We start from the raw sequence: 22,930 nt of genomic DNA, 5'->3' as shown, positions 1-22,930 counted from the left end.
CCCTGATTGTTGCATGGAACATTCAGTGAAGGGCATATCCTACTATGTGATCCTGACGGCTTTGGAGAGATTACTACAGAGGGGCATGCCTGCACACATGTGTGTGTTATAGTATATCACCTATTGATTCTTTTTTAGAGACCAGCAAAAATGACTGGTAGCCAAAGGGAAGTGTTTAATAGAAGAGAAGTTTGGGGCTTATGAGGCTTTAGGGACTTAAGAGGCCTTTGGAAAAAAAAAAAAAATGTGATGGATGTAGAAAGCAAGGGAGAGTTTTTCTCCTTGACTCACTTATGCAGCCAGCTCGGAGTCTTACAGAAAGAGTGAAGAGAATTAGGTTTTATCCCTGATTCTTTGTTCTGGCAAAGCCAGGCATAATTGTGTTCTCCTTAGATACTGTTATGGCCCAAGGATTTGTACATGCACAGCCCATCTAAGGAACATTTTTACCCAAAGGGTTATGTGGTGGGTAACGGCACATTTTTAGAATTAGACAGACGTGGGTTCGGTTCCTAGCTCCAGCTTATACGAGTTGCATGGCTATACCAGCCGGATGACATTCTAAGCTTCATTTTTCTCACCTGTGAAAAGTGGATAATAAAATACAACTTTGGGGAAAATTAAAAGAGGGTATTGGGAAAATTAAATGAGATAACGTATTTAAAGTGCTGAACATGTGGGGCACCTGGGTTGGGTGGCTCATTCGGTTAAGCTCCTGACTTTGGCTCAGGTCATGATTTCATGGTACGTGAGTTCAAGCCCCACGTTGGTCTCTGTGCTGACAGTGCAGAGCCTGCTTGGGATCCTCCCCTTCCTCTGCCCCTTCTCCCACATACTCTTTCTCTCTCACGAAATAAATTTCGCCTTTAAAAAAAAAAATAAATTGCTGAGCATAATGTCTGGCATACAGTAAACACTCAGTAAATGTTAACCTCTGTTGTGGTTGTTGTTGAGGCAGCATCCCAGTTTGGTGGGTTGCCTGAATGGAAGACTAGGAATGGTGTGTTAGGTTCTATTAACTGAGATTAATATGGGGGGTGGTATACAAACTCAGGTATACTGTTACGGTTAACCTGCGGTTCAGCAAACTTCACTCATGCCACCAACGGCACTTATTGAACATCGACTTTGTGCTCTGTAGGATAGAATGTTCCTGCCCTCAAAGGAACTCATTGTGTAGAAGCAGAATACAGATGTTTATCACATAAGATATTTACAAGAGCCTTCAGAATGATAGGGTTCTGGGAGAGAGATCAGGAAAGATTCTAGACTAGACCTGGAAGTGTACATATTTTATTTTTTAGAGAGAGTGTGAGTGGGGGAGAGGGGAAGAGGGAGGGAGAGACGGAGGGAGGGAGAGAAAGAGAGAGAGAGAGAGAGAGAGAGAGAGAGAAACCCCAAGCAGGCTCCACGCTCAGTACAGGACCGACACAGGACTTGATCCCACCCACAACCCTGGGACTATGACCTGAGCCAAAATCAAGAGTCGAATACTCAACTAAGCCACCCAGACACACTGAAGTGTATACATTTTAAAGAGTGGGAAGGACATTCTGCCAAATGGTATAACCTGAGCAAAGTCCATTTTAGCCAAAGTGCAGCGATTGTTTTATGTGAGGAATAGCAATAAGGCATCAAGATAGAGTAGGGCAGGGGTACCTGGATGGCTCAGTTGGTAGAGCATGATCTCAGGGTCATGAGTTCAAGCCCTATGTTGGGGGAGGGAGGGAGGAGAGTAGGGCAGAAGATGGTTTATCTCCTCTTGATTTAGTCAGTTATTTGTACAGCAGTATTTTACTGTGTACCAGGTCCTGCCATGGATACTGTCTCTGCCTTTGAAGAACTTATCCCCCTCCAACCCTGACTGTTTTATTTTCCACCACTCCCCTTCATACACTCTTTGCTCCAGCCAAATGCAAACATTTGCTGATCCCTGTGTAAGCGCTCACACTTGGTGGACTTCATGTTTTCCCCATACTATTCCCTCTGTGGACTGCCTGTCCCCTCCCATCGTCTGGGTCTCCTGCCATCCTCCTGTGTTCCTGAAGCACTAGCATAGTCCCACAGCTGTGGTTGGTGCTGGCCTATTTGTGAACTTGATACGATCAGTCAACAGCATCAACTTGCTGCAGAGAGTTTAAAGGAGAGGATGTAACAAAGGCCATCATCGTCTTCTGGTTGAGTTCTAGAGTTCGCATTGATCTTTTTGGAGAAGAAAGATTGAAGTTGTTTTAACTCATAAACTGGATTCAAGCTTTTTGACTTGGCCTAAGACTCGTTGAACCATAAAATGAAGTGTAAACTCCTGTGTAGTTTGTATCTATAAACATAAGGCATCTGCCGGTAGCATACAGTGAGTTCATCTGAGCTTTGATTTGTTGATTAGTGTCCTTTGTCAGAAAGGAAGTCCCGTATGTACCTCTAAGTTTCAGTGAAATCATGTGTATGAAAACATATTTTAAATGTAAAACAGCATTAGTTATAATTCACCTTGATCTGATCACCTGACAACAAGCCTGTTACTCTTGTAATGTGTGTCCACGCTTTCTATTTGTGTTTGTTGTCAGATATGTAACACATACACAGCTGTAATCGCACTTTCACGTCTCATCATGATTGTCCAGAGGATATCCAGAGACACTGAAAACATGGCATAAGAACCAATAAAGGCAGTGGCATGGCTCTCAAGCTTCTTGGTCTTAGACCCCTTTACACTCTTAAAAATTATTGAGGAGGTTGGCTGGGTGGCTCAGTTGGTTAAGCGTCCTACTTTGGCTCAGGTCACGATCTCGCAGTCCGTGAGTTCAAGCCCATGTTGGGCTCTGTGCTGACGGTTCAGAGCCTGGAGCCTGCTTGGGGTTCTGTGTTTCCTGTCTCTCTCTGCCCCTCCCCACTCACATTGTGTCTCTCTCTCAAAAATAAACATTAAGGGGCGCCTGGGTGGCGCAGTCGGTTAAGCGTCCGACTTCAGCCAGGTCACGATCACGCGGTCCGTGAGTTCGAGCCCCGCGTCAGGCTCTGGGCTGATGGCTCAGAGCCTGGAGCCTGTTTCCGATTCTGTGTCTCCCTCTCTCTCTGCCCCTCCCCCGTTCATGCTCTGTCTCTCTCTGTCCCAAAAATAAATAAAAACGTTGAAAAAAAAAAATTTAAAAAAAAAAAAATAAAAAAAAATAAACATTAAAAAAAAATTAAAAAAAATTATTGAGAACCCCCAAAGAGCTTTTATTTATTGAGCTATATCTATTTATTAGGAATCAAAACTGAGAAATTTTTAAATATTTACGAATTTATTAAAAAGTAATAATAAATCCATTACATGTTAAGTTTTTATGAAAATAGCTATATTTTCTTTTGTTCTTTCTTATTTGTTTTGTTTTCCATTTTCTTTCTCTGAAGAGCATTTATTTTTGTTCCATCGGGAAGATAAATTGTTGGCTAATCACCTGAATACTATAGTGGGCACCATTTTATATTTTTGCAAATTTCTATAATGTCTGGCTTTATTTTTTTTTTAATTTTTTTTTTCAACGTTTATTTTATTTTTGGGACAGAGAGAGACAGAGCATGAACGGGGGAGGGGCAGAGAGAGAGGGAGACACAGAATCGGAAACAGGCACCAGGCTCTGAGCCATCAGCCCAGAGCCTGACGCGGGGCTCGAACTCCCGGACCGCGAGATCGTGACCTGGCTGAAGTCGGACGCTTAACCGACTGCGCCACCCAGGAGCCCCTATAATGTCTGGCTTTAGAGAAAACATCTTGATCTCCATGTCTGTTGCATTCAGTCTGCTATAATATATTGTTCCAGTTGTAGTAGGTGAAGAAAATTTGGCCTAACATAGATATGTGGTTGGAAAAGGGAGGAGTATTTCAGTAGCCTTTTCAGACAATAGTGGATATTAATTTTCATTAATATGCCACAACTCAAGTGATGGATTCTTAAAGGGTAGTCGCAATGTGGAATCAGAACCATATCTATAAACTTGTGTACTTATTATTATTACTTTGTGCTCTTATAAGATAACAGGCATGAAAGGGGCAAATAATATCTTACTATTAATATTATGAAAACAGTATTGAGATTATGGCCGCCTGGACTGGTTCTTGGGGGTCACTCCCTCCAGTGGGTCCTGGACTCCTCTCCGAGAACCACTGGTTTGGAGTTTGCAGCTACCACCTACCCAGCGTCTCTGCTTGCTGCTGCTTGTAGGAATGCAGTGAGGTGGAGAGGAGAAGGAGAAGCACAGCAGGGAGAACATGGACTCGGGTTTAATAGAGCCGTCCCAGCTCTGCCTCTTCCCAAAAATGGTGTCTCGGGAAAGGTTTTGACCCACTCTTGACCTTGGATGTCAGAGTTAGGATTTGAACCTACGTCTCTGAACTGTACGTTCTGGGTTCTTTCCAGTGCTTTTAAGCCTCAAGGCCACTTCCCAGCACTTGACTCTCTCAGCACCTTCTCTTTCTTTGCTGCAGGCCCTAGACTTTGCCTGCCTCCACCTTCCTCTCTCCTCTGCTTCCCTCTGACCCCTCTTGCCCTGGCCTGGTTTTGCCAGTAAGATAGATACCCATTCCTGTTTCCTCCTTCCTGACTCCTTCCCCCAAATAGCTAGGCTCCTTCCCCTTGTAGATTTTGCCCCTCAAACCTTTACCAATTGCAAATGGGCTCTCTGCCATTCTTCCAGACCCTGGTGTCAGTCCATCTGAGCTCCGGTGCTCAAGTCACTCTTAGGTCCCACCCCAAAATTTGATCTATCACAATACATCTTTGAGTTATTGCAGCTCGGGCATTTTGACACGATACATTATGGTAATCCATAGCACATAGAGACATTAACACTCCCGACTTTGACAAAATACATTGTGAAGTCTTTGAAGGCACCATTACAATTTATCTTGTCATTCAGGAGGAGACCCAGTTCAGCATTAATGTAGATGAACACAGTGTGGCTTTTGTTTCATTTAATTGCTTATGACCTTTTTAATTGCTAATTTAACAAAATACCAAAGGGTTATGTTTCAATTAAATTAACAGTTTGGGAGTGGTTTTTTTAATATCTGTTTATTTTTAAGACATTCTGGCTCTCTCTGCTTTTTTACTTGGAGTAGATAAAAATGTCTTCTCTTGAACAGAAGTGGGTTTTTAAATGTGAAGTTGATATATAGTAATAATTCTAATATGCAAATGATACAGTGCCGGTGTATGGTTGAATTCACTCCTTTCTGGAAGGATACAAACAGTAAAGGTATACATACAAAGTCTTTGAACTTTTCTGGTCCCAAAACATGCTTTTGGTATAATGCTCTGCTTTGGATGTTTGTCTTTAGATGTAAAATGTCTCTCGTACGCACCATTTATTGGGTGCTTCTCTCTGCCTTGTAATACTTTCTTTGTGTTCTGTAGCAAGTTTGTAAGCTCCCGAAGATCAGGAACCCTGCCTTATCCTCACCAGTGTGCCTCCATAGGCGAGCATACCGCTGGCATGGGGACAGTAGTTGCAGGTTATATGGCTGACTGATCCGTACACACAGACGTGCCCCCTCCGAGCAGCAACACTCCTGAGCCTCTGTCACAAAATGGCTGTATAACTCCGAAGACCGGAAGTTGTTAATGTTCGGCAGATGACCTGCTTGGGGGTGAGCAGCGTGTACTGGAGGCGAGTGCAGGGCTGTTGTCCTTTCCTACACCCCCAGGTGCTGTTGCCCTTCTAATCATAAAAGCAAACACACCCCTTATCATCTGGGGCAAGGCTCAGAACTTACCCAAGTAACAGGGGGGCCTAAATCCTCAAATGGGATATGAATTTACACTGTTAGAGAGTAGAAGGTCAATGCAAGAAGCATTAGTGTGTTGAGCCAGCTCCAGCTATATAAGTCTTGAACAAAATTAATATAAGGAAATTGACAAGCCTTGCTGGTTATTCCATAGCTTTAAGACCTCTACTAAAATCCTATCATCTCATCTGCCCATTATTAACATTTCAGCAAAATATAAAGTTTTCATTAATCTCCCACAGCAAATTTAGGAGTGAAAACTGGCACTTGTTTGAGCTTTTAGGACTACATTAGCTGGTGTATTAAACAAAATATGTCATTCTTCAGTAGCTTCTGTAAGAAGCTAAATCAATTTCCAGCCATATTTATGCACCACTTTATCTAAAAGCATCTGAATTATCATTTACAGCTAAGATGCTTTATTAGCAGCTGGCATTGAAATTGCTCAGTAAAAAATTATATGTCACGTTATAGTAATTTTTAAATTGGTTTTAATCCAACATCATAAAATGTAAAACTCTTAAGTGTGTGTTTTTTTTTTTTTTTTTAGTAATTGGCATTTTAGCATAATGAGCTGTTACCTCTTTCCAAATCAAATACCTGCAATATTTAGAAAATACTAATTAGTAAAGAAAGCAGAAGTTCTTGAGCTAAGCTGTATCTAATAATGGCATTTTCTCAGATAAGATGACTTTAACTGGTTTTTAAAACATGAAAGGATTTTAACATTTCACCAAAAATTCTCCACAGCTCTCGTATATAAAAGGTTCTAAAAATAGAAATAAACACATCTTCTCGGTTCTGTTTCAGGAAAGTGTATATTGGGGAAAGTGATTGATTATTTGAAACTCTATAAATTCTAGCCACTCTCTTGGTTTAAAATATGGACATTACCCAGAAGACAGTCATGCTCACAATGATGCCATTTCTGTCCAAAATTACACATGTCCTAAAGAAAGGTAGTGAACTTACCTAATGATCCTCATAGATATTGAGTGCCACTCTTCTGGTCCTCGTGATGTGATGTTGGCTAAGTCGCTCAGCCCCTCTGATTCTCCTGTGGCCACAGCAGCTGGCATTCATCAGTACATTTTTATTGAGCACTTGCTTTATCCTGGGCATGGTAGCACTAGCAGGATCTAGGCTATAATGGTGAGTAAAGCAGTCACTCTGCCTGCTCTATTAGGGTTTGCAGTCCAGTGGCAGAGACAGACAATGACTAGCTGTGACAGCATTCTGCAGAAAAATGCTGGGTGCAGTGGCAAAGGGAGCTGAGCTCCACTTGGGGGCCGGGGGTCAGGGAAGTTTCCCTGGAATGTCACTTGAGCTAGGCTCTTCAGGAAAAATAGGTAGGACACCTGGAGGAATAGGTCAGAGAGAATGAAGTGGGGAGAAGGGGGCCTGGGCAGAGAGGACAGTATAATATATGCAGATGCTCAAAGATGGGACTGTATCACAGGCATGCAGTGAATGGTCCATTAAGGGAGAGGCTGCATCCTCCCTGAGCAGGGAGCATTATTGTGGGTGCTAGAGTGGTCCAAACTGGGAAAGTGTTTGGAAATCAAATGCACCGTTCCTAATAAAGGAGTTCAATGTGAAGGCATCAGAAACCAACTTTGACTTAAAAGCTTACCCTGTAGGCAATAACTGTGGGAAGGAAAAGCATGTTAATTGTCAGGCTGCCAGTTATGTAACAGAATTTCCCCATTTGATACCCAAATCTAGAGTTTTCCATTCCTCCAACTCTGTCCCAAAGGAGTTCTCTTTGGGTTTCCCTGTGAAGCCATCTCTGAGTATTCAACACAAGGCTTAGGGCACCCTGTTCTGGTTGGCCTCTGCCATACAGGTGCTTCCCTCCCACTGGTGAATGGTACCAGTAGCTGCACCTGCAGAAGACCACATATTAAGCTGGGGAACAGGAAATAATTTAGCTTTGCTTAGTGTGGACTCAGTCACATGACTTTACCTCTCAAAGCCTCAGATTCCTCATCTGTATAATAGAGAAAGTGAGTACCCACCAGGTTGTCATGAGGCTTAAGTGCATGTGTAAAGAGCTTAGCGCCATGCCTGATGTCTAGTGAGCACTCAAACGCACTGGTTCTTTATGTATTTTTTATTTATTTACTTAGCACAATTTAGTGAGGGCATACCGGTTGCCTGCACTGCTTGTAAATGATACAGAGATGAATGAGAAGCTTTACCGACCATCAAAAAGCTTCCAAATTAGGCCAGAGTGACCAGTCAACAATTCTAGTGCAAGATTGAATATGGTCCTCTCTGACGGTAGAATAAAAACAATCATGACTGCTGTTTACTAAGTGTATTATGGTTAGATTCTTTAAATACATTTTGACATTCTGTGCATGGTAAAAACGGGCTCAGAGAGTTTAAAGTCACTTGACCTTAGATCATATAGCAAGTTAGAGGCACAGGAATTAAGCCCAGGGCTGTCTGGCCCCAGAGTCCAGTATAACCAAGATTCACAAATTCCAACTGCTGTGGAATTCAAGAGGAGACAGACTTTGAGCCGCCTTGGGTGGAGTTTTGACAAGTCCAGGGTAAGCTTGGAAGGCTACCACATGAACAAAGGGCCAGCAGTAGAAAAATCTAGACTTGTGTGCAGTCTGAGGAGTATGGGAAGAGCTGAGAGAAGGTATGGCTGAGAAATAACAAGTAAAATTGAAAAATTACATTTTAGGGAGATTATGGACAGCCTTGATTGCTTGGCTGAAAACAGTGCCTCGTTCAGAAGGCCATGGGAAGCCAGGCAAGATTGTTGAGCACTGGCCTTCTTACTTGTCCCCAGTACACCTCTCAGGGTACTGGGCATGCACGAAGCTCTCACTAAACATTTGACGAGTGAATAAATGATCTAGGCTTTAGAAAGCTTTATGAATCAGACAGTCCTATGGTGGCTGGATTGCAGGGAGAGCTCGGTGGCTGGAAGGCCCATGAGGACACTGTTACACCCATCTGAGAGTGAGCAGGCTCGTGCCCACACCAGTGGAGACTGGGATGCAAGACGGGAAACTGATGAACACACAGTTTGAGAATCTTGGAAAGCACAAGATTTCTCCAAGAGCACGGATTACTTTTATGATCGGAAAAATTATTCAGAAAAGAAGCAAGAAGGATGACCACCCATGCTTTTGTGGTTGTAACTTAACTCTCGTGGAGATGGAGAGCTTCTGGCGAGCAGCAGTTTTTCTATCCTTGTGACTCCCTGCTGCCCAGCCAAGGGCCTGCCATAGAATAGGCAGTGTTTGTGGTATTAATTGTTGAATGATGAATATGTTACCATTCTCTGTTTACTGGAATGGCATTATTGAGTCATCGCTCAGCCTTTTCTTCTCTAAATTAGATAGCCCATATTATTTTAATTTATCCCAGAGCATTTTAAGCAGACACCATTTTCCAAGCCTCATGTATCTTTATGTGTTAAACTGCTTTTTCTTCCCCAGGTTCAAGGGCAGACGGGGTTTTTGAGGAGGATTCACAAATTGACATAGCTACAGTACAGGATATGCTGAGCAGTCACCATTACAAGTCATTCAAAGTCAGCATGATCCACAGACTGCGATTCACAACCGATGTCCAGTTAGGTAAGTAAGTACATGAACCGATGATGGACTGAACCCTTCGTATCAGTGGTCAGTGTAGAAACAGGGAGAGAAACAACATCTGACTTTTATGTGACCTGAATGACTGACGGTAATTTGTTTTCAGAGAAAATGTTTAAACAGTGAAATATAAAGTACCTCCTTTTTCCCACCTGAGTGCTCTGTCTTGTCTTCTTTTTTTATGAAGCAGAAGATTAGAAATAGAACTAACCTGAGACTCTTTTCAAACTGATTGACTTCTGTGAAGTTCCATAAATCTTTTCATTCTGTAATTTTCTACATGCTATCCTTAGAACCGCTTTGTAGCATTGCCACTTGCCTTTTTTAACTCAGGTGAATTCATTGCTTATTCATTCATGACTTTATTCAGGAAGCTTTTTAATGATCTCAGAAGTTATATTTGGATCCTCACCGAATAATCCAGAACTTTCAATTAATATTTGGGATTAATCTGTGCTCGCTTCGGCAGCACATATACTCAAATATTTGGGATTAATCTGTTCCAATTAAGGCTACATTTCTGTTTTGACTTACATGTAACAAGAGTAGAAGTCTCGTAGTAGTCAACATAATATCATCATCATCACGGCTGTCATTTATAGGTGTCTGCTGTGTGTTAAACACTGTGCTAAGTGCTTTACATACTCTGCAAAACTACCTAGATGGTGGGTATTTGTATCTTCCCCATCTAACGAAGGTAAATGAGGTGCAGAGAGGTGAGCTGTGCCCAAGCTCACACAGCAGGTAGGCGGTAGTGTGAGGAGCAGAACCCTGGTTTGGCCAACTGAAGTGCACCTGCTCCCTCCGAAAGGACACTGGGGGGAGCAGGGAGCAGGTGTGGGTGCCAGGCTTAGTCAGGGAGCGGACCTGGCTCTGCCACCTGCCTCTGCCACGCCACCCCTTCCCGGACCTCGTTTGCTTGTGTGTGAAGGGAGTAGGTTTGCGCTCCAACGGCGAGGCCCACCGATTCTGGGTTTCTCACAAATGCTCCGTATGTGTCTCATAGTAAAGTCTTTTGTAATGCTGGTGTTAGTCTGGCTAATTTGTAATAAGCCTCAAAAATCTCTTCAAATACTCCTTCCCAGCCTCACTGACTGGAGTTTGAAACACGCTGACAGCACAGCTTAGTAGGTAAGAGGGGACCCTCGGATGTGCAAAGCTCTGAATCGTGGCTCTGTCGGTAACCAGCTGTGTCAGGCAAGTGCCTTCATCTTTCAGAGCCTCGATTCCATTCTAACTGGGAATATCAGTAGCACCAACTTCTTAGGATTGCCTTGGGGAGCAAGTTAGGCCATGTGAAGCACTTAGCACAGGGCCCGACGGGTGGTGGACCCCCTGTAAAGGAGAGCTCGTGGTGGAGAGGCAGGGCTTCGGACAGACTCTGGAGCTAGAGGCCTGGGTTCAAACCCTGGCTCGTTCATCCCCTGTATCACCACAGGCAAATGACTCAGAGCCTCTGTTTCCTCATTTGTAAAGTGAGGATAATAATCCCTGTCTCACAGATGTCCTTACAGGGATGAAATGACACCACACATGCACACTACTCAGAAAGGCACCTGGCACATAGCAAGTCCTCAGTAAACACCAGCTGCTAAGATGATGAGGATTCGAACAGACTAACTAGATGGATTAGCACCCAGTAACTTTGAACCAAAACACAGAACCCACCTTTTTTTCCTCTTTCTGGACCTGTTTCTGCCTCCTTAAAAAAGAAGGAAGGGAGGGAGGGAGGGAGGAAGGGAGGGAGGGAGGGAGGGAGGGAGGGAGGAAGGAAGGAAGGAAGGAAGGAAGGAAGGAAGGAAGGAAGGAAGGAAGGAAGGAAGGAAGGAAGGAGAAAGAAAAGAAAGAGGAAGGAAGCTAAATATCTAAATTGTAAAAAAAATTGCTTATTTAATGTCGATCCTTAAACATAAAATTCTTTGGTGTTTTTCTTCCTGGAGTTGCTTTTCCTGGTACTTATAGAAATAAAAATAATGAGGCTACTCAAAAAGAAGCCAGATTCAAGAAAGGGGGGCGGGGGGAGAGTAGAAGCACGTACTATATTATTCCACTACGTACCATTCAAAAATACACAAAAATAGCGTTGGTGCTATAGTGGTGAGCGTAGCTGCCTTCCAAAAATACAGTCATCTGCTGTGCAGGAGTAATGAAGGTGGTCATCCCGCTGGGAGAGGAAGCTGTAGTGACTGCAGGGGAGACTTGGGATGCTGGTAAGGTTCTGCTTCTTGATCTGGGTACCAATTACATGGGTATGTAGACTTTGTGAAAAAAATCAAGTTACACGGGGCTCCTGGGTGGCTCAGTCAGTTGAGCTTCCAACTTTGGCTCAGGTCATGATCTCGTGGTTCATGAGTTCGAGCCCCACTGCAGCTCAGAGCCTGGAGCCTGCTTTGGATTCTGTGTCTCCCTTTCTCTCTGCCCCTCCCTAGCTCGGCTCACTCTCTCACTTGCGCTCTCTCTCTCTCTCTGTCTCTCAAAAATAAATAAAAACATCAAAAAAAATTTTTTTAAAGAAAAAATCAAGTTATAGATACTCTTACAACGCATGCATTTTCTGTTGATATATTTTCAATTAAAAGTTTACTAAAATAAGAATGCTACTCAGACATCTAGTTTGGGTTTGCCTACAGTACCTTCCCAGTAACAAAGGAGTGGGTCTGGTTTTAAGGAGCCCAGTAAGTAGCCGGATTGCAGCCAAGACAGAGGTCCAGGCTACAAGGCAGGGATTTTCCCAGGGAGCACAATCAGTAAATCCACCCATCCTCAAGGTAAAAAAGCAGTGCTTTGGAAAGATTACCAAGATCGTGAGCTTCTTTCCCTGTTTTTTTTTTTCCAAAGGCAAAAAAGCCAAACTTTAATTCATTAGATTCTGACATGTATATTCATTTAAAGGAAGAAGTCCACAAAAGGATCTGTGGGAAGAGCCCAACTCTGTAGTCAGGATTGGGTTTAAATCCCAGCATTACCAGGGCGCCTGGGTGGCTCAGTCAGTTAAGTGGCCGACTTTGGCTTGGGTCATGATCTCGCGGTCCGTGAGTTCGAGCCCCGCGTCGGGCTCTGTGCTGACAGCTCAGAGCCTGGAGCCTGTTTCAGATTCTGTGTCTCCCTCTCTCTGACCCTCCCCCGTTCATGCTCTGTCTCTCTCTGTCTCAAAAATAAATAAACGTTAAAAAAAAATTTTTTTAATAAAAAATAAAAAAATAAATCCCAGCATTACCACTTACCCCCAGTGTCTCCTTGGACAAGTCCCTTTTCAGGCTTAGTTTTTGTCATCTGTAAAATGGGAATTCTAATGTTTACCTTTCAAGGTAGAATAAAATAAAGTGTTTGGCGCAGAGAAGCTGTATTCTGAAAGGAGGCTCATCTTAGTTGTTGTTACTATTGTCACTGTTACTTATTTTGCCCATTGCTTTCTGTCCAAGTCTACCATCTTGAAATTAGCCAGATCACTTAGATTAGGTAGTGGCTCTGTTGGCAGAGTTTCACTTGTAGCCACAGTGGAGGACACTTGTCAGGTAGAAGTGGATGATGACAGTGGTGAGGATATCTCTCCCTGGAGCAGTGGTTCTCAGAAGTGTGACTAGAGGCCAGGTCCCAGTCACCTCTGGAAGATTCCAGTGGTACACATGGCACCCTCTGGTGGTGAGTCATGGCTCCAAGGAGCTTCTGAACAGTCAACTGTCAGAATATCTGTTTCAGTTATGAATCTACACTCAGTCTTACAAACAGAGCATTATGAACAGAAACTTCATATATTAGTCCTAAGGAATTTTGTGACAATTACATAAACTCTGCCTGTGAGTACTATACCATGTGATTAATAAATAAGCTCATTTCCTGTTGCCATGTAGATGAGTTCTATAACTTCAGATCCCCTTTCCCTCGCGAAGCAGGTGACACCCTTTCATTTTAACAGTAACGACAACAAAAACCGGCAGAGTAATCCAGGAATTCCTTCTTTCCAAAACTGACTCTACTGTAAAGGACAGGGCAGCAAAGAACGCACTTTTATGAGCATTTGAGTGAGCAGCTGGATTCTGAGATCAGTAAATAATTTATTTTATTTCAACTGACTAGCCAGGTGCTTCAGATCTTTCCTGACACTGATGGATGGTCTCCTCTGCTCATCCATCCTGTGTCAGTCAGAGCAGAGATTTCACTTGCCCCCTGTGGCAAGTTCTTCTAAGTGGTAAGTGTCTGTGTGCGGCATTTCCCCAGTAGCCCTGCTGATTCCACAGAAAACTCCCCGTCCACTCTGAGTCAGTGGTACGCAGGAGCACGCAGCAGCGATCAGAATTCCCCAGCTCCGCGGCACCATCACAGCTGCTTGTCTCCCGATCGGGTAGTCGTGGCCTGTGCTCCCGTTTTCACCATCTGCCATCTGCTTCTGAGAAAGGCGAGGAGGGACGCAAATTTGGACCTGCAAGACCCTGACTTAAACCGGTTTTCCACCAGACTTTTCTGTGATTGAAAAACTTTATTGGAGTCCCGTAGTGAAACCTGGGGCAAAGACCTGATCTTTGTAAATAATATTAAGAAGAATTACGATTTTCTTCAGTTTATTTATTTCTTTTGAGAAAAAAAGCACAAGTGGGGGAAGGGCAGAGAGAGAGAGAGAGAGAGAGGAGAAAGAATCCCAAGCAGGCTGTGCACTGTCAGCCCAGAGCCTGATGCGGGGCTCGAACCCACAAACCGTGAGATCGTGACCTGAGCTGAAGTCAGATGCTTAATGATTGAGCCACCCAGGTGCCCCAGAATTACAATTTTTAAAGGCAGTTATTTATCAAGTGCTTGCTATGTGCCAGGCACTTCGCTGATCACTCTTATATTCATTGTCTCCTATAATTATATCACTATTACTGGATAGTACTGATATTATCTCCATTTTTTATATCAGGAAACTAGGGTATAGGGAACAATTACTCATCAAGTAATGAAGCTGAGATCAGAATCCAGATTGTCTAAAGCTTCGTCCTGCACCTAACTACTATATTATGCCTTGAATGCAAATTGTCGTCACACTAATACTCTTTAGCTCTAGGACAATTTTCAGTGTACTGTGAACTTTCCCCCCATCACCTTATTTAATCCACACAGAACAGTGATGATGTTATTCCCATTTCATAACAAAAAACCAAGGCTTGGAGGAGTAAGTGAAGTAATGTGATGCATATAGAGAATTTAGTGTTTACTGGCACATAGCTATTACTTAATAAGCACTAACTTTCCTTCCCTCCCCCCCCCCGCCCCCCACCCCCCAGCCATCAGGATAGACAGTGGGATATCCAGTCCCAGTAACAGAACTGGGACTGAAGCCCAGTCCCATACAACGAACCCAATGCATCAAGCCATGGATGTCTCAAATAATCTCTCTGAAAGGTTTCATGGTTTCCTTCACGAAGGAAGTGATTACTTCTAGTTGGCCAGTTCCAGAGATTCTGCACATCCTCACTCTTCCCCCTGCCCTAGCATCTGGGGGTCAGGGTCAGCATAGCATGCACACCGCTGTTCCATCCTCTGTTCACATTGTCAGTCAGTCAGTCACTGCCCTTCTTCCCTCTGGGCCCAGATCTGACCTCAGAATCGTTTCTAACACAACCCTATAAGCGAGCCCTCGCAGTCAGTTCAATTTCGTTCTTTTTTTGTTTTTTGTTTTTTGTTTTTAATGTTTATTTATTTATTTTGAGAGAGAGGGCAGGAGGGGGAGAGGGAGAGAATCCCAAGTAGGCTATGCACTGTCAGTACAGAACCCGACAGGGGCTCAGGCCCACAAACCATGAGATCATGACCTGAGCTGAAACCAAGAGTCGGACGCTTGACTGACCAAGCCACCCAGGCGCCCTTGAAGTTGGTTCTTAAGTTGAAATCTATTCACCATCCCTGCTGTGCCAGCCTGGAAGGTGTACCACACAAAACCGTCATGCCTAACCATTCGTGTATTCCTTGAAAACGTCCTTGGAATATTTCATTTTGTCTGCTTCCTCTCTGTGTTGGGCCTAAAAGTACAGATGCCCTTAAGTGTAGCCCTTGCTTGAGCTTATACCACGTTGAGGTCATTTCCATTAATGTGATCTACCCATATGTCTGATGCTGGGTGCCTGACCATAGGATCAGGCACTAGGACGTGTGCGGCCAAAAATGCCAAGGCTGGGCGCTTGAAATGGGTTTGGAGAAAATCAAACTCAAAGGATCAAGTAGGGATGCCAACCAGGATCTAGGACACCCATAGCGTTCTGTCAGTAAGTATTTGTTGGCTGCCTGGTAGAAGCCGGATTGTGATGCACTAGCCAAGAGGCTGCCAGAAATCCACGTAAGAAACGGAGCAGAGAAGGCCAAGATACCACCGTTGGGTACCTCTTAATTACGTAGTACCTCAGAGCAGCGATTGCGACCCTGACTGTATATCAGAGTCGCCGAGTCCCTGATCTCATCCCGGGCCTGCTAGTCAGAATCTCCCCGTAATTGTGGGGTTTGGGAAATGCAGCATCTCGGCATCCAGAGGACTTTCTTGCCCCTTATGTCTTGGTCCAAGGCTTGTTTTTACTGGGAAGGTTGGCTTGGAGTCCCTGATATAGGGTCTGAGGCTGAGAAGTGCCTTGACAGTTGTGCCACTGTGCTAACTTGATCCCTTCCCTTTATCATTTGTCAGTATAGACCTATCCCCATGGCACCAAAGGTATAGGTCACTGAATCTGTAATATACCATGAATTCCATCTGCGTCATAATTGCATATATAACCTAACATCATTCTGTGTAAGATGTACAGATTCTGTATAGGATTTACAGATAAAGACTGTTTCATAAAATCTCTCTGAAAGGTTTCGTGGTCGCCTCCACTATCTGTTCATAAAACAATCCATATGTATAATCGTAACACTTGTGATCATGGTAGTTATTTATCAAAAGTATCAAGTACAATAGCACATATCATAGAGAAGGCAGAGAGGTTTCATCTCATAAACTGACTCCAATCAAGTTTGTAATGGCTGCCCAGAGCATTATGCTGAGGCAGCATCTGGAGCTGCGTCTGAGGGCAACATAAAGAAACTCTGTGATTGATTAAAAATGCCTGCCCTGAGCCTGAACATGATGAGAGGCAGCATATTTGCCATCTATTGTCTAACCTGGTTTATCTGTCCTGTTGCACTTACCATTTAACCCCCTGGTCAATACCTACAAGCCAGCACTCAAGGAGGACTTCATTACATTGCTGTTTTTTAATATACAGCATGCAAACTTAAGAAGCACATTAATAACACAAGACTGAATGAAAGCAAGCAGCTGTGGCCTGCACTTTTTTTTTTTTTTTTTTTTACTCCTTGGGCTCACTCGGGTGCTGTGTGGCTCTATGAATAAAATATTTGCCCCTGTTATTTTCCACTTGGGGCACCTGTGGAGTATAGTTCGAGTAATTACATAATCTGGAAATGTAGGTTCTTAGCAAGTGAATTGATTTTCCCTCCTATTTCTGTTTCATTTTCTTACTGAGTACTAAGATCTCCTCCTCCATTCAGACACATGAAAATGATCATGAGAGACATTCATCACACTTAGCTCCAAAATCCCTGGGTCCATTGAGTAATTTGAGGATGGCAATTCTAGTATCACACGATTATTCTGTCCCTGTTGTGACAACATTTTCTGAACCAAAATTTGGAATAGAGTTTAACAAGTACTAATGAGCTTATGAAATAGCAGGACAAATACTTTCAAGACTGCCTCCAGAAAAAAAAAAAAATTTACCACATTAGTGCTTACTGCAGTACTTGGGTTGAAGGAAGATCCCCTGATAGGAAATTTCAGAAGCTCTCGGGGTTTTTTCTCACTGTGTACCTTCCTCTAATTCCTTGCTCCCAGATCTGCCCTTTTGAGAATACCTGTTGAGTATTCCAGGGCTACTAATGACAATGTATGAGGTTCCTCAGATGGTTGAGAAAGCCTTGAGAACTGGGAAAAGTGGAGAGCCATTGGCATAATGAAATTAATGGGAATAGGATAATGGAGTGTCCATCCAGCTTCTGTATTCCTTTTACCCGGCCCTCAACCTCGGCACTTGAGCTCCAACATGATACCAGGGCCTGAACATGAGAAAGATCTGGTCTTTCCACCCTCTGTAGGTGATAATCACAAATGCTCTTAGGAAATGACATACTGCTTCCTAACAGACGCTGAAAGCTCACCTGAAGCATCTACTTGCCAGGAGAATGTTTAGTTTGGGAATCTAACTCCCTCAGTACAAAATCTTTGTAAACGCCTTCTTACAGAGAGAGCTTAGTCCTCATCCAGGGACAGGTGTTACTGGGTGGAACAGTCTCGGGTCTCATCCAGTCAGCTCCACCCTTGTGCCCATGCTGTGCTGTGTACAGCTGTGTATTCATGGACTCATTCCTGTTCAGGCCACTGCTTAGTTTTCATTCCAAGGATAAAGGCCTAGTCAAGTATACTCACACTTGTCACCGAGTCCCTAACTGACCACACATTGGAATTGGTAGCTCTTAGCTATGGTTCCCAAAAGGTTTCAGATGATTAGCCCTTGAATGGAACCAGTGATTCTGGGGCCCAGTACCCCCACTTGATCTCAAGAATGTAAGGCTCCACTGGGTATCATTATAGTTGTGGCTAAAATATTGTATTGTTACCTATTTTGGGTCCCTTAGGGAGACAGTGCTTTTTATACTGTATTGCATTTGCTCATGATGTGAATATACCCACTATATAAACTTGATGCATTGAGACAGGAGAGGTGGTCTGTTTAAACCCTGGCCTGATAGTCTGGGGATGTGAATTACGGGTACAGCGCTGTCATTAATGGGTGACATCAGACAAGTCATATCCCCACCCTGAGCCTCAATTTCTTCATATGGAGAATGAAAGCCCCAGACTGGGTGATCTCTGAGGTCTCATTAAGCCCAAACAGCCTTTGTGTCTGATCCTGTGTGTAAATTCAGGCAAGTTTCAAAGACTTCCCTGAATGCTCTGTGGATGCTATCGATTGGCTGTGTGGATTCAGCACAATCCACTCCAGCAAAGAGTTGTTCAGTGGCACTCCCAGGGGCTTTTCCAGGCTTTCACAGGCTCTAGGTAACCCGAAGACAAGAGGATTGTAGAATTGTATAAAAAACTACTCCAGGATTTAACAACAGGGGAGCTTTTCTAGTCTTGGATTCAAAGTTGTAGGAAATTGATGAATGAACCACAGCTCGTGATGTCTGAACAAATAAATAACAACTGAGGAAATACACTGAGGCATGGAATATTAAATGCCCTAATTTTTGCCAAACTGGTGTTTTAGCTTCTTAGAAGGGCATTTTAAGCGTGCCTTAGGGGAGATTGTGCCTCCTGGGAGTCAAGCATGCACCTCTGAGACAGTAGGAAGCGGCAAGCTGGCTGGGAAACAACCCAGAGTTGGTCAGATACACCTGGTTTTCAACCCAGCTTTGCCATTTACTGACTTGATACACCCTGCCTAAGTACATCATTTCACCTTTCTGCAGTTCATCTCAGTAATAATCTTACTTAAAACTTGAGCCCTTATTACTTTTTAAAAATTTGTTTTAATGTTTATTTACTTTTGAGACGGGGGGGGGGGGGGGGGGGGACGGGGCGAGGGCGCAGAGAGAGAGAAGGAGACGCAGAATCTGAAGCAGGCTCCAGGCTCTGAGCTGTCAGCACAGAGCCCAACACAGGGCTCTAACTCATGGACCACGAGATCGTGACCTAAGCCAAAGTCGGACACTTAACCGACTGAGCCACCCAGGCACCCCGAGCCCTTATTATGTGCCAGGCATTCTGCTGAGTGTTTTACATGCTTATGCCACCCCATCTTCATGGCATCCTGGGAGCTGGTACTGTTTGTTACCCCCTTTCACAGAGGAGGAAGCTCAGGCTTACCCAGGGAGAAGCACCTTAACCCAGGACAACAATGGGGATGTGCCAGCAAAATCAAGATCTAGAGACCTAGGAGGTGGCTGGGAGGTGCCGGGGGTTCCCCTAGCAAGAGTGGTCCCACTGCTCCAGCTGTGACAACGGTTTTCCTGGTGTCGAATATGGACTCTAGGTTGCAGAGAAGTATGGCCAATGACACTTGGTAATGGGAGGTTATTGCAAGGATGCGTGAGGGCGAGAATGTTGGTCTCCCCAGGCAGACAGTCATTCTGGATCCTGGTTCTTCCAAGGCTGTGATGTAGAGCAGGTCCCAGAGATAATGCCCCCAGACTAGGGCCAAGCAGATCCCTTGTTCACATCCCTCCCAGCTCTCCTTGTGCTCCATGTCCAGACTTTCAGCACAGGGTCTGTGTCACATCCCTTAGCCCAGTGCCTAACTCCTGATAATGATAGTCATGGGAAATAGTGGTGTAGGTCACAGCGATATATGAAGCCCTATTTCCAAGCACTTTACAAGTCTTATTTAATCCTCACAAAAGCCCAGAAGGTAGATTCTGTTATCATCACCATTTTACAGCACCTTGCCCAAAGTCACATAGTTAGGAATTAAGGAAACTGATATTCAAACTCAGGACTCTCTGACTCTGAAGTCTCTATCCCTAATCTCTCTGCACTACTGCCTTTAAATATAAAATGGGCTCTACTGCCTTCCAGATAGAAGTGAGTAAGCTCTCAGTAAGTTGGTCAACACAAAAGGACCCAGCACAGAGCTGCCCAAAGTAGATATTCAGTCTGTTAGCAGAAGATGATATACATGCTAATTTCCTTTTATGGACATCTTTTGGGTAGTTAAAACAGACAAGGGTCTCCTTGTGATAACTCTAAAGCCTTGGACAAATAGTTCCCCCCAGAGAGTTGTATATACATTAGAGTTGCATTTTTGTTTATTTTGAGCTGTCTTGTTAGGGAAGGATTTATATGCTGGCATTGACTTAGGACAGCCATCAGGCATTGTTTTCCACCTTTGACAGTTGGCGTGATAGTTTGCTTCCAGTGAGGTTTGACTCACTATCTGGAAGCTGTCAGAAGTGGGAGCATGAAAAGGTCATGACGGATGGCTATGGGTAAGCGGGTAGGGGGAGAGCTGGTTAAAGGAGACAGTTGGCCTCACTTATTTCTGAGGGAAGGGGCTGACCCTGTCCGCTTTGGGCCAGCCCTCATGCTCTCTTCCTCACCTACCACAGCTGGTCAGGTGAAGCCCTGCCAGGCAGCGTTTTGTGAGAGTGGCCCCAGGGTGGCCATAATGTAGCCACGGGAGCCCTTCCCAGCAGCCCAGCCACGTGGGTGCTTGAGAACTGCTAGATGGAAGTAGGTCTTTATGTAGGATTTGCCTTCATGACTGTCAGTTACCGGATTCAGCATACTGCCTTCCCCACACCATGAAAGTTGGGAAAGGGTACTGAATTCTGAGTAGAAACCAAGAAAATGTCAGCTCCTAAGATGATGTTTGTTTTTATTTCGGGTGAATTTTTTGTTTTGTAAAAACGCAGAAAAGGAAAGGACCTAATCCTACTAGCCAGAATTGACACTGTTCCCGTTGGGAACATATCCTTTTGATCTCTTTTCTATAAATATTTTTCCTGCTCTTTTCACTTAGCTTCAGAAGAATTTTTCCAAGTCCAAGCTTTTCTCATACAGAATTTTTCGTGGTTGTGTTGTAGTCCATCGTAGTTGGATTAACTGTTCCTTTGTTGGCCATTTAAGTTGGAGAAATGGAAACTTCACAAAAGCCAACTTCCCTTGTTTTCATAGACATGTGTTTATAATTTGAAATACTTACACATACTGTGTAAGTGACACTTTAAGGAATGCCTCTGCCTTTCCTTCGGTGACTTTACACAAAAACTTTAGCCAAGGAAATTAAAACCACGCTCATTGGTCATAAAGAAGAATATTGCTAGGATTTCATGCTCCAGTTTGTCATGTCTGAACAAAAATAGGTGTGCATTTATTGGCACATTTGAATGTTTATTTTTTCCTTTGTAAAAATTTAGAAAGGACACTGGGGGAGCTCAGTCAGTTAAGAGTCCGACTCTTGATTTCAGCTCAGGTCATGATCTCATAGTTCATGGGTTCAAGCCCCACATTGGACCCTGTCCTGATGGCATGGAGCCTGCTTGGGTTTCTCTCCCTCTCTCTCTCTCTCCTTCTCTTCCTGTCCATCCCCACTTTAAAAAAAAAAAAACAAAAACAAAAAAACATTGAAAGAGGATACTAAAGACTAGCTGAGCAGAATTTCTCATTACATCTGGAACTCAACTGAATGCGTCCATGCCGAGCAGTGGGAAGTGCCATACTTAGGAACAAGATCTCTCTGGGCATGAAATGGCTTTTCCACTTAAAAGCTTCCCAACCTTGGACACGTACCTTCACCTCTCCTAGTGCATGTTATAGAAAATACCAAGCATGGTTTTTTGCAGAATAGCATAGTGGCTGAGAGGACAGATTTTGGGACCAAATTTTCTGACTTTCTCCAAATTCTAGCTTTGCCCCATTTTAGCTGTGTGATCTTGGGCAAGTTACTTAACCGCCCTGGGTTTCCATTTTCTCATCTATAAAATAGGGATAAATACAGTAACCAGTTTGATCCGGGCGTTGTGAGATTTGAATTCGTGCACACAGGATTTCTAACCATGCTAACATATATTTGGTGCCAGGTAATGTTCACCCCTCTTTGCCCCTGGCGTGGACTGTGGTGCCAGCCTCCTAACTGGTCTCCTCTCCACCAGGCTGCCTCCTCCTTCCAGCCAAGAAGGAGACCTTGGACCCCCAAGGCAGGGACAGAAGAGGTCTGTGTTTGCTTCCAGGCTAGATTCTGCAGACTGTCCTCAGCAGTGGGTTCTGGGTCTGCCCAGGAGAATGGGCTCCAAGGCTAACCGCCCCAGGGCCTGCCAGACTAGAAGCAGAGGGTTGTCACTTGTCCAGCAAGCACAGATCAGCTCCTGTGGGCTGTGTGCCCTGTGTTAAGAAGCTGAGACTCACACACATCTCAAGTACAGTGAGATTATTTAATGTACAAAAGGATTTTTCCCATCAGGAAAGATCCCCCTACAGGTTCCTTTAAATAGTGACTCCTCCAGGCAGGCGAGTGTTTTACAGATCATTAACTACTTGACTGAAAGCCTGCAGGGCAGAGAAACTTCAGACTAAAGTGTTGGGAGCTCCTGCCAATTACAGATCAATCCAAAATGAATATAAAGTATCTCTGGAACTAGAAGTCAGTGGGAAAATGTGATTTGATTCGGAAAAAATCTGATTTACAGGCAACTTTTTTGGAACACACCAGTTGTTTAAATGGTGTTCCACCTGCCTGCCCATCTTGAACCTAATGCATTCAGTCTCCCACATCTTCATCCCCAAACGCCAGAATTGGGGTTCCCCTCTGCGAACAGTGACTGCACAGTAACCCCCAGAAAGGGCGTCATTGGGAAAGTGTTTTTGTGGCCATGCAGAGAGTAGGCAATTGATGCAGAGATACAGCCCGAAATGGATGAACTATACAGTAACAATTTGCAGATAAAAATAATAGAAGTTAAAGTGTACTTTACATGATAAAAGAAAGATGAAAGAGGACGAGAGTCTGTTACATCTGAG

General features: G+C 43.9%; 1 protein-coding gene across 7 annotated transcripts in view; it reads left to right on the top strand.

The window, feature by feature from the left end:
* Nucleotides 1–22,930, top strand: part of MAPKAP1 (MAPK associated protein 1) — a 247,686-nt gene that overhangs the window by 193,928 nt on the left and 30,828 nt on the right. For all 7 annotated transcript variants that reach the window (XM_086684026.1, XM_086684024.1, XM_086684023.1 and 4 more), the window contains one exon: nucleotides 9,232–9,372. In XM_086684026.1, coding sequence (XP_086540152.1) covers nucleotides 9,232–9,372 — 141 coding nt within the window. The remainder of the gene's footprint in view (nucleotides 1–9,231; nucleotides 9,373–22,930) is intronic.

Source organism: Puma concolor, chromosome D4 (assembly GCF_028749965.1).
Source record: "Puma concolor isolate L17-30 chromosome D4, mPumCon1.1.hap2, whole genome shotgun sequence".
Classification (NCBI taxonomy): domain Eukaryota; kingdom Metazoa; phylum Chordata; class Mammalia; order Carnivora; family Felidae; genus Puma; species Puma concolor.
Note: the sequence above shows the minus strand (reverse complement) of the source record. Positions and strands in the feature narration are given on the sequence as shown.